This window comes from Osmerus eperlanus, chromosome 4 (genome assembly GCF_963692335.1).
Source record: "Osmerus eperlanus chromosome 4, fOsmEpe2.1, whole genome shotgun sequence".
Lineage (NCBI taxonomy): Eukaryota > Metazoa > Chordata > Actinopteri > Osmeriformes > Osmeridae > Osmerus > Osmerus eperlanus.
In genome coordinates this window covers 9446417-9458252 of record NC_085021.1, presented here as the reverse complement: position 1 = coordinate 9458252, position 11836 = coordinate 9446417, and the positions used below count along the sequence as shown (strand labels likewise).

Genomic DNA, 11836 nt, shown 5'->3' with positions numbered 1-11836 from the left:
AGCACTGCCATCTGGTGTTCATTCATAATGGCTATATCGGATGTATGTTACCTACTGGAAAAATGTGTGGAAATCGTCAACCATAGAAATTGCATAAAGGTAAATATGCACTTACCCTAATTAAGGTAGGTCTATGCGCACAGAGAATTTGCGCTGCGTCCGCTGTTTAGACATAGCCTAGCCGTTGTTTTTCTCAACGCTTGTATGCAGTGTTTCTTTGTCATTGGACGATTTATCCGTGGACAATGCGATCACCAATGGGAGGACAAGCGCACCGAAAACCAAAAAAACCTATACTGTCATGGAAGGGTCATATTACGTTACAGAACTCCCCGATGACATGGGGGTTGTAGTTTACGCCATATTGTTACAATCTTCTTTTACTCACCCAGGAACATCAGTTCCCACAATTCAGCAGCGCTTTCCAGGCTGTCATGCTTGTGTTTTTGTTATTGTTGTAGGTTAGTGGAACAGCTGAGCACAAAAAGAAGATTTTGTGTCTCCGTCTCCGTTTTCTTGTTTTCTTATATCGATAGACTTGAACTGTCTTCACTGAAAAGCACGACGCATTTGGACACGCCGAAAAGATTATATAAATAAGGTTCGTTTTTTAGACAAGACCGAAGAACATTATGTGCGTAGATCGTTTGCAATCAACAAAGGGTTTACTAACTAACTGTTCAGACTGACGCAGTCATTTGGATGACAGCGCTCAGGTTTTCTTCCACTACACACTGTGGTGATGTATCATATCTTGCACGGTTTTTATTGTGACTTTGTATTCAAAGTATCATACTTGGAAAAGTGACACCATGCTTTTCTATTTGAACATGTGCATTAGTGCGCAGCATGGGCCTTCTCTCTTGTGCACTGTAATGTGAGCACTTCGTGTACCTTTGAAGATTACAAATTCAAGATGGACAGAATATATATTTTCGTTTTACCTCTATGAAATCAAAACGATTTCTAGGCAAAACTGTTAAATAACGTAGTAAATTATTAAATTCAATGTTTTCATTGTTCAGTATGGTGTCACATATCTTAATTTCTATTTTATAATATTTATATTCTGATTTATATTATCTAGTCAACAATATGACCAGCCAGGGTTATTAGATTGCATGGTTTTGAACATTTAAATGTATAATAAAATTCCTATTCCTTGCTCAACTGTATGCTACTCTTGTTTTAGCCGATGAAAAGCTAGATGCCTAGGGAACACCTGTTGTCTGAATGGGAGCCTTTTCTGTGAAAACAATAGATTCATATTTTTAACTTCTTAATATTGCTACTGTGTTGTTTCATGGTAAAATCCTAAAGGTCTTAATTGAAACATTTCCATCTGCAAAGCGACTGGGAAGTGACGAATGTGTCTCACATGTACTCACAGTACTATAACAATTTGTTGGGTCCATGGTGGAAATAGTCCCAAGTGACACAACGTGGAGAGATAGTATGTCACACTGGTTGTAGGCTAGGCCTCGCTGTCATCGAGGGTTAGCAAGATGCGGGGGTGGGGGGTGGGGGGGGTGGTCGTGCTCTTTCCAGTCTCCTTCACACTGGTTAGTGGTGTCTCCTTACACAGTACAAACACTCTCAGCTTTCTCGCTGATGCTCACTCCCCCCTGTTTTCTAAAAAGCACTCACCTCTCACCTAAATATCCTCTGGATTCCTCTCATCATGTCTGTCAGTGTTGACTCAAGTTGATGGCTGTGACAAAAACAAAATGGCTGACTAATAGGACGTTTTATTTTCTTTCCACGTTTGCCTGCAGGTGCTGCACACCTAACCTTTACTTTCTTGCCATGGAAAAGCCTTGGAGGGTGGAGTTCAGAAATGTGGGCTCCAGCTACTTTCCTCAGAGCAGGGTTGAGTGCCACTACAGCATGAGCTCACAGCACACATGGGCCAGCAGTGATTGGATTGGACTGTTCAAGGTAAAGCTATTCTCATAACAACATTGAATAAATCAACAATGAGAAATGACACCGGGGTGGAGTACACACCACTGTTATAATGCATACTTGCATTTAAACCTTGAATGAGACTTTGTGTGTGTGTGTCTGTGTCTGTCTGTGTCTGTGTGTGTCTGTGTCCTCAGGTGGGATGGTCTTCGGTTAGGGAGTACCACACCTTTGTCTGGGCTCTGGCTCCTACTGGTTACCAGGACGGCACTGATGTCAACTGCTGTGTACACTTCCACGGTACCTTGTTCTCTGTCTGTTACTCTTGCACTATCTTTCTCTCTCTCTCTCTACTTTTTGGTTTTCTTTATGTTTTGTTCTGTCCGATTGATTGTTGGATTGTGTTCCATTTTGTTTGGTTCAGTTGGTCCAATTATACCAACTTACCATCTTGTACTGTAAATTGATCTTTCAGTCAATCAAATGAGCCTATTGAAGATTGGGCTTGTGAATTTAATTTATATCCGGGGGTCAATGCACCGCATTGTCTGTAGAGAAAGAAACGTTTCCGGTTGGAAATTTGTCATTTTGAAATGACGACCTCCCTCCCTCCTCTCTCTCTCTCTCCTCTCTCTCTCTTTCTCACTCTCTTTCTCTCTGCCTTTCTCTCTCTCGATCCTTCTCTCCCTCCAACCCTCAGTTTGAATCTAAATCAGTCTTTGTCACTGGACTGAATCCGTTCCTTTAGGAAGCAGGATGTTGAGTAATGAGGCCTAGATAGACAATGGGCACAGTACAAAGCCAGTGGACAGCACGGGTGAATACGAGGGACAGAATGAGTCTGTGTGTGTGTGTGTGTGTGTGTGTGTGTGTGTGTGTGTGTGTGTGTGTGTGTGTGTGTGGAATCCCGTCCCCTCAATGTCAGCTGAGGTGATAAGTTTGTCTAGGTCAGAGAGACCATGGCTGAGCAGGTGTGTCATTGACTTGGTGCCAGTGTGATGAAGCACTTGGCTACTCCGATATCGCAGCACTTGTCATCACTCATATGTTAGGAAAGCGCAGGGAGGAAGTGCCATAAAGAAGGTGCTGATGCCGTCAAAGGGCAGCGAGTATGTTCCAGATGTGACGTAGGTTATCCACGGTTTGTGTATCTGTAGTGTTTCACATGCAGTTGTTGTGTTGATGGTGCTGTACACACATGGATCACTGCTCTGCTCCTTGCTCCCCCTTGTCTCCTTCCAGCTTCCTACCTCCCCAAGTCTGGGTCCCAGGAGTACCTGTTTGTGTACGTGGATGGGAAGGGCGAGGTGTGCTCTCACAGCCCCACCTTCACCTTCTGTGCTCCCAAGCCCCTGGAGGACTTGGTGACCCTGGAAGAGGGGGCCCAAGGAGAGGAGGGGGGCACAGACATGCTCATGGTGGTGCCCAGGGCCGAGCTCCTGCAGGTGGGCATGGGGGAAGGAACAGGCTGGTGGGCTGGAGGACGGGAGATAGGGAGTCCATCACTGAGAGTACATCCATCGTCCTCATTCAATGATGGAGACTGATTGATTGAATGGTGAAGAAGTGAATGAGGTGGTGGATCCATAAAACTGTTACAGAGAGATTGATCATATATCTGCAAGCACTGCAGTTAATGTCTTCCTCTCGCCCTCTCGTATTTTCTCTCTCTATCTGCTCCCCCCCCCCCCCCCTTCACCGTTCCTCCCTCCCTCAGAGTCGTCTGCAGGAGTGCTTGCGGGAGCGGGCCGAGCTGCTGCATGCCCGCGAGGCCGCAGACAGGATGAGGGAGAGGGAGAAGGAGAGGCACGAGAGGGCCAGGGAGGCCTGGGAGCGCGGGCGCCACGAGCTGGAGAGCAGCCTGGCCCAGCTGAACGAGGAGCTGAGAGAGAGCAGAGAGAAGAGGGAGGAGATGGAGAGAAAGCAGGAGGTATGAAAGGCCAGACAGATTAGCCAGGCCAACGAGCTGGCTGATGTCTGGCGTGGGTCATTGAATTAAAGTCCTGCGTAGTCTTTCTGTTAGTGGTGTCTGGTCAACTGCCCTTTATTCTGGTGCTTGTGACTTGGCACCAGGTCTAAACCTGTTGTGTACAGTGCCTCGAAAACAAAGTGTAAACAGCACACTTGAGCAGAAACGATACGCTAGCCAATTCCCGGAACTTCTGAGAGACCAGTGGAATGTTAATGAATCTCCACAGTTCTCAATGAGCAGATCCAGTACATACTGATAAGGCATACTCTACTGCATACGCAAGCTTATTGATTTAAGATATGAACCCATCCGTCGTTCCTCACCATTCCCCTCTTCTCTCTCCTCCTTCATCCCTCCATCTTCTCTACCAGGAGGTGAAGGCTTCAGGGGAGAGCCTGGCGCAAGAAAAGAGTTCCTTACTGGCCAAGAAGGAAGCCAGCGAACAGCGAATCAGAGAGCTGGAAGATGACATCAAGACCCTCACCCAGAGGGCTGTGGAGAGAGAGACTGAGCTGGAGAGGTCAGTCTGGTCTGGCACAGTCCCTTTTGACTTCATAAACACTTCCTATAACATGTCTATTTTCTACCAAAAACTTGGTAGAAATGTGCTATGTTGCTACTTGGTTTGTGCTATGTTATAAAAACATTGAATGCATTAAAATAGTGTAATGCTACATGAAGAAGCGTGCCAGTCAGTGCTGACCCGGTCTTTCTCTCTGCGTGTAGGGTGAAGGAGAGAGCCAAGAAGGTGGCAGCACAGAGGAGGGAGGAGGAGAAAGAGAGAAAGAGTGTTCAGGTACAAACACCCCATGATTATCCCATCACCAACACACACTGCAGCACCGAGAACGCGACCCGTCACTCAGACGCGGAAACAAGAACTGAGACAAAACAAAACGAATGAACGGCACGGTACGGTACGACTCGTGTGTCCACGAAGGTTCGTCGTGTTTAGATGGCTCACACATGCACATCGTTCCTCCCTCACTCCCTCGCCCCCCCCACCTCCACCCCCCACCCTCGTCCTCTCTCTCCCCCAGGCCAAGCTGGAGCAGACGGAAGGCGAGCTGCGGAGTCTGTCCGCTGAGTTCCAGGGTCTGAGGAGCTCCCTGGCCCAGAGGGACACGCAGGCCCTGCAGCTCCGAGACACCATCACCACCCTCACCCACAAGCTCAACGCTGCCCACAGAAAGGAGGTCAGCCACCTCCTACCCACAGTATTCTACTGTTACTCTCCTTTTCCTATTGTTCCCTGGGAAGGGAAGATGTGCAGTTTTTTGGTGATATAGTTTCGCAAGCATGTATTGCCATTAGTTGACTCACAAGCTTAAGGGGCGGGCGTCGAACGCTGACACACACACCTTCACACACGCGCGTGTGTGTCTTCCGAGCAGGCGGAGAGCGGCGCGGCCCTGATCGAGATGCGGGGCCTGAGGGAGCGCCTGGGCGCCAGCGAGCGCTCCGCCGAGACCCTGAGGAGCGAGCTGAGCAGTACGGTGGCCCAGCGGGACCACGGGCAGGGCGAGCTGCACCAGGCCCGCCTGCAGGCCGCCCAGCTCGCCCTGCAGCTGGCCGACGCCAGCCTGGCGCTGAGGGAGGGCCGGGCCAACTGGGCTCAGGAGAGGCAGGGGATGCAGAGAGGTGCCGAGGTGCGTCAAGCCCCCCCCCCCCCCTACCGAGTATTTCTCGAAAACACCATTGTGCACGTTTTCCCATGAATGTTTGACTGAACATGGTTCTTTCTCTGTTCTCCAATGGTGAAGCTGGCTCTTTCCTGTGATTACAGAGCCAGTCTGCCCCTAAGCTCCGTGGAACATTGGAAAGTTCCACTCCTGAGATGGATTATCTCGCTCATCTGCACCTTGTTTCTTTCCCCCTGTAGTGTAGCGAAGGGATTTCAGAGATGACCTACATTCAAAGTCCATTGACTTCAGGATCATGTGGACTGTAGGTTCATGTAAGTGTATGTGTGTGTGTGTGTTTTCCCCCTTGCAGAAGGACAGAGGCCGTCTGGAGAAGTTAAACGGAGAGATGCAGCGCATGGAGGAGAAGTTGCAGGAGGAGAGGATGGAGAGAGAGAAGGTGGAGGTGGAGCTGGGAAGAGAGAAAGATTGCAACAGGGTAAACCGTCTAAAAAAACATGCAGCACTTCAAATTGGACTAACACAACACGTGTTTGTCTCTGTATTCGCCCCAGCACGTATCCGCGCTGGCCCCTGGGCTGGTGAAGGCCAGTGTGACTGTGTCCCTCCTCTCTGCCGCCCCCTGCAGGTTCAGCTGAGCGAGACGCGCAGGGAGCTGCAGGAACTGAAGGCCAGCTTGAGGGTGGCCCAGAAGGAGAAGGAGCAGCTGCTCATGGAGAAACAGGCACGTCCTCTCCTCCTTTCCTCCTGTCCTGACGTCCTGTCCTGACGTCCTGTCCTGACGTCCTGTCCTCCTGTCCCTCCCTCTTCCCTCCTCTGTCGCCAGCGTCTCCTGTTCATGTTGAGCTACTGACGAGGGACATCATGTCTAGATATGGCCTTCTTGGCTTTGAGCGCTGTGGGTGACGGAGTTTGGTCTCATCTGTGTGTTCAGGAGCTGATGGAGTACATGCGTCAGCTGGAACAGAGGATGGAGGCCGTGGCCAACACCAAGTGGACCACTGCAGTGTTTGCTCCACCGAGTAAGTGAAGAGAGAGAGCGAGTGCGAGAGCGATAGGGGTGTAATGACTGGAGGCACTCTTGGCTACATGAAGGAATGGGAGGGTGGAGGGATTAACTGGTGAGTTAAGTCACTCAACTTGCCCCATGCTGCCTGCCTAGGTTAAGAACTATTTTAGTCTCACAGCCTACCAACAGGGTTCACCACAGTGAACAACACATTATGCAACACTTAAGGGCAGTGGGGCAAGGGTCAAGTTACAGTGCTCCATAGTTACTGTGTGTGTGTGTGATTGGCAGGTCGTCCAGACAGTCCGATGTCCGACTCGGAGGACGAGAGCCCCGAGGCTCTCCGCCGGCCCCCCTCCTCCCCCTCTCCCGGAGCCCTGGCCCACTACAGCCTGTGTGACCAGTCCCAGCCTTCCTCCCTGCTGCTCCCCGCCACCCCCCCGCCCTCCCCCCGCGGCCCATCCCGCGCCTCCGCTTCTGTGGTCATCAGCCAGCCGGCGCCGCTCTCCTCGCCCCGGCAACCGCTGGCCGCCGACACGCTGACCCACAGCTCCGAGTCGGTGAGACCCAGCCGGCCCCCGTTCGGAAACGCTGTCTTTTCTGCGTTCATTTCTACTGCTTTTGCGTACAGTGCTTTAAACTTTGTACACTAGATTCCCTTCTAGCTCTCCCTGTCCACTCCTTAATTAGTCTGTGCTGTCTTGTTCCTGATAAGCAGGTAGAATATACTGGAGCTTTGTCTCTGAGGCTCATTTGACTTCATTATCCTGTGGAGACGATCATTAGGACTGCGGAGAGCGTTATTGTACTGTAAATGTAAGTGGGCTGTTGATGGAGATTGGAGTGTTTATGTGTCTCACTAGTACCCTGCGTGTGCTTGTGTGCGCGCGCGTGTGTGTATGTAGGAAGAGGAGTCGGATGCAGGCCAGTGTGGAGACCACAGCTCTGGAGAAGAGACTGCACTGTTGCTGCCGGACCTCACAGACACTATCGTAAGGTACACAACTATCCTGGCCCTCGCACACTGACACACACACAAACACACACAGACTCAAACCCATCAATCACCTCTAAGAATATGCACACACACGTACAGTAAATTTGCAGGTCGATCATCCAGATTTCGGCGCTCACACACACCCGCGAGCCGTCTATTATTTATGGTGACAGGCTGGGGTAAGGCCCAGAGAGATGGAAGTTTTGAAGATGAAGTTGTGCGGGTGAGAGGGAGGGAGAGATAAAGAGACCGTGTTTAGAGGAGGGAGGGGAGGGCAAGTGTGGGGCGTGTGATGGGAGGACAAGGGGACAGATCAGTTGACAGCAAGCTGTAGCTGTGATTTACCTGGGAGGGTGTGCCGCAGTCACAGGGCAATTTTCAGCATCATTAAAGCACTGGCAGCTCTCTCTTTCTCCTACTCCCTCCTCTGTCCTTTTCCTCCCTCTCTTCCCTCTCTTCCCTACTCCCATTCCCCCTCTCTCTCTCTCTCTCTCTCTCTCTCTCTCTCTCTCTCTCTCTCTCTCTCTCTCTCTCTCTTTCTCTCCCCCTCCTCTTGCCTCTCTCTCCTCCTCACCTTCCATTCATACTCTCCCTTCTACTACCTCCCTCGCTGTCCTATTCCTTTCCCTCTCCTCTCTCTCCTTCCCCACTCTGTCTCTCGGTCTTACTATCTCATCCTACTCCCCCCCCCCCACTCTCTCTTCCCACCTCATCCCGCTCCAACATGCTCTTCCTCTTACACACCTCATCCCGCTCTGCCTTCCCTCCTCCAGTGACCTGGCCGACACCTCCCTGTGGTAGCTGCGTGGATGGAGGAGCAACCCCGAGATGTGGTCTCCAGGAGGAGGTATTGAAGATCCTGGGTGGAGCTCGTTTGGTATCAGCTTCCACTCTGCAACAAGCACACATACAGTACCACCCTGGGTTGAATACAAAGATCAAATATGCTAAATTGTATGCGAAACGAGCAGACCATAGAAACATCTGAGGTAAATCTGAAGCATTTGGAAGGCAGTGAACAAAGTATTTGAACCCAGGCGTGTGATCTGCTCATCTGTACACTGACAAATGATGTTGATATGCAATTTTCCTTAATATTTCCTATACTAAGATGTATCACTGTTTTAGGTTGTTGAGTCATCCCTTCTTAATGCAGTTATACATAATGCAGTGTTGGAAATGACATAACCCTTGTAATAACAGGTCCCACCAGGCACCTCCTTCTTCACGGCCAGTGTCAGACAGTTAGAAAGCATGAAACTCTTGTTGTTATGGTATGAGGGGAATCTTTCAAAGTTCGAGCGCAATAACAGCATTTTTTCAGTTAACTCTGAAGGATGTCTTGAGCTTTATGACTAATGTTACATCACTTTTACAAGCGTTTTAATCAGCCACCAGTACATCCACTCTTATTACCATTGTTTGCATCGAAGTGTGTCAGATTATGTGTGTTGCTTTAAACTTTTGAATACCATTTAGGATACCTCTACCTACCGCTGACATATCTGACAAAAAAATGTTTGTTTGAAGCATCATAATGCGAGATATATATATATATATATATACGGTTTATCAAGTCATCATGTATATTCATTATATTCATGCCTAAGAGTTTATAAGCACTTTCTGTTGCTCATTGTAAGGAAATGTGGGATGTAGAAGCAGAGAAGTTGTGCATGGGGGGGGTGGAGGGGATATACTGGCTGTCTGGAGATGAATGGATCCACATGAAGGTTGCCTATGAAGATATGACTCTTGGGAGTAACAGGAATGATACTAAAATACTTTAATATTATTTAAGTTCCCTCAGTACAACTTTTAGTTATCATTATCAACTCAATGCAGTTTCTCTAATAGCTTTCAAAGTTAATTCAAGATTTGCATTTAGACATTTACATTTAGTCATTTCGCAGACGCTCTTATCCAGAGCGACTTACAGTAAGTACAGGGACATTTCCCCGAGGCAAGTAGGGTGAAGTGGACACAACGTCATTTTGCGCACGACTGGGAATCGAACCGGCAACCTTCTGATTACTATCCCTATTCCCTAACCGCTCAGCCACCTGACTCCCTGACCGACACCTGACTCACTGATTTGAATGCGCATTTGCAGAAAACTGACTTCAGCCTGAATAGTAGTAATCTTTTATTGTAGGTAATACTTTTGTTATGGATTTACACTACTCTTGCTACGCTTAACCGAGATGCAGTCCAAGATTTGTGCCTAAAAGAACAACTTGCTTAATATATCTTAATATCTCGTTCAACTAAGCAAATATATTGATAGTGATGTCTATTCTGAATATATGGCAGGTTACTGCCTATATTGATACAGGATGCATTTTTCACTTTTCTATAAAATACTCAATTAATCTAATGATATTCAGATTTTACTTCATAATAAGTTTGATATTCACGTGTGTCTGAGTAATGTGTGACAAATAGAGAATACTAAGCCTTTGTTTATTGGTGCTTGGAAATGAAAAGAATATGCTTGAGATGCTTATTTTTAGCTAGATTAATTTGTAGTTTGCTGTATTTGCACTTACGTTAGCTGTATAGAGGGTGTTTTGGAATGGAACTTCACACAAGGATACGCATTATATACTTGCGGCTTCCAAATGTTGTCCCAATCATAACCAGCGTGTTGTTTGTTTGTTAATGTTTTTATACTCAATGTCTAATGTTTAAAGGGGTCCATTTTTAAACATCTAATAAGGTTTTCAGTCTGGTTCGTAATCGGTGCTACTGTATGTATAGGAGTTCCACCAGCATGCTGATAGCAGTTTTTGTGGAGAACCTGATATGAAATACACATGCAAACCAGTTTGTGTATGTTCTTCCCAGTTCTACTTGATTATGACCTGCTGTGGCAGCCATGTTTTATTTCTCTGTACGAACCATTCAGGTACCCTCGCAGTGGGCTGATGTACTGTCATCTAGTACTGTTGGTTATCAGTGTACCAAAACATTACGTAACACTGACGTTACAGAAGTCTTAGTAGAACAACCACAATAAATCCATTTGTCTATGTGATTTGAGGTGTGATATCACTTTGATTAAAACATTTTGGTGACCCCAATAAGAGCTAATGGTATATGATGGCCCTTTTAGGATACCTTGTCCTGTTGCAATAAAACCAGTGATTTCTGACTTGTTTTGAAGCATCCTACCTGTATGTTCTTGGTAGTTCTGTAAAGGTGGGTCTCTTTAATGTAATCTGTACATGTACCAAAGGTCGTGTCTAATGTGGGGGGTTTTTCTGCCGTGCTACACAAAATATTGCCCCATGGCATTTCACTGGTGGTTAACTTTGCTCTGTATTCTAGATTGCTTGTCTTCATCTCCTCTCTGTTGTTCCGCCTCTCACCTCTGATGCCCTCGTGCTCCCCTTCTATGTCGACCCACTCAATTCTCCATAAATTTCTTATCCTCCTGCCCCTCAGGGTCTCTCTCTCTCTCTCCCTCCCCCCCCCCACATGTCTCTCTCTTGCTTTCTTCCACAATCTCCCTTCCTTGTTTTTTTCTCTCCCTCCCCAGCTCTTTTTTCCACCCCCCACCCCCCTCCGCCCCGTCCCCCCCATCTCCAGTCTGGGGGGTGACGGGTAGCTAATTATAAAATCAATGATGCCGGGCTGCCTGGTTTACGGCCCCTTCTAAAATCTTAACTGGGAAATCACTGTGGGATTGATGACTCCCTCACTCTTTATCTCTTTTAATTAGTAATGTAAAAGATATGGAGACCCGGAGGGGCCGGGACACATCTTCCAGTCTTTATGACCCCCCTGCCTGCCCCCTCCCCCAACCCCCCCTGCCTGCCTGCCCCCCCCCTCCCCCGCACCACCCTTAGCTCGTAGCACTAACCTGAAGCACTGCTTCTTTTTATTTGATTCTCTCTGTACCCTTTCTTGTTTATTTCCTCGCTCCCTCTTTTTCATCTCCCTCCCGTCCTCCCTCCTGCCTGCCAGGTATGGAATGCATCCCCCCTCCCTCTTTCATTCTTCTTGGAGGCGGGGGGGGGGGTCAAATGTATTGCTATCCCGCCTTCAGACGTCTCTCACCTTCTCCTAACCTTCCCCTAATACTGGCCCCCCTCCTAAACACACTGGATATGTGCGGAAGGATGACCCTGGCGTGGTGTTCACTGCTCCACGTGAAGAACACGGTGAGGTAATATGAGGTGCTCTGGTGTTTCACGTAATGACACCCCCACACCACCCACTCCAATCCCCACGCTCCCAGCATATGCTTTATGTCTTATATTGCCTCTTATACTGCCTGAGGATCCACCCCAGCCCCTCTGTCTTTA

At 48.2% G+C, this 11836-nt stretch overlaps 1 protein-coding gene across 2 annotated transcripts; it reads left to right on the top strand.

Moving 5' to 3' along the window:
• Positions 1–422: 422 nt before the first annotated feature.
• On the top strand, positions 423–10686 carry calcoco1a (calcium binding and coiled-coil domain 1a). 2 transcript variants are annotated; one of them, XM_062458717.1, is made up of 16 exons: positions 423–601; positions 1776–1938; positions 2103–2205; positions 3148–3350; positions 3623–3835; positions 4249–4397; positions 4604–4673; positions 4918–5073; positions 5272–5526; positions 5664–5696; positions 5873–5998; positions 6149–6244; positions 6455–6542; positions 6821–7089; positions 7435–7526; positions 8300–10686. In XM_062458717.1, the coding sequence occupies exons 2-16, from the start codon at positions 1807–1809 to the stop codon at positions 8325–8327; spliced, it is 2013 nt and encodes a 670-aa protein (XP_062314701.1). In that variant the 5' UTR covers positions 423–601; positions 1776–1806; the 3' UTR covers positions 8328–10686. The 2 variants fall into 2 exon arrangements, with proteins under 2 accessions (XP_062314701.1, XP_062314702.1); XM_062458718.1 differs by lacking the exon at positions 5664–5696.
• Positions 10687–11836: the final 1150 nt, after the last annotated feature.

Coding starts and splice junctions, on each gene's coding strand:
- calcoco1a (XM_062458717.1), top strand. CDS start 1,807: ATGGAAAAGCCTTGGAGGGTGGAGTTCAGAAATGTGGGCTCCAGCTAC. Junction 3,836..4,248: donor AGATGGAGAGAAAGCAGGAG/GTATGAAAGGCC, acceptor CTTCTCTACCAG/GAGGTGAAGGCTTCAGGGGA. Junction 7,527..8,299: donor CTCACAGACACTATCGTAAG/GTACACAACTAT, acceptor TCCCTCCTCCAG/TGACCTGGCCGACACCTCCC.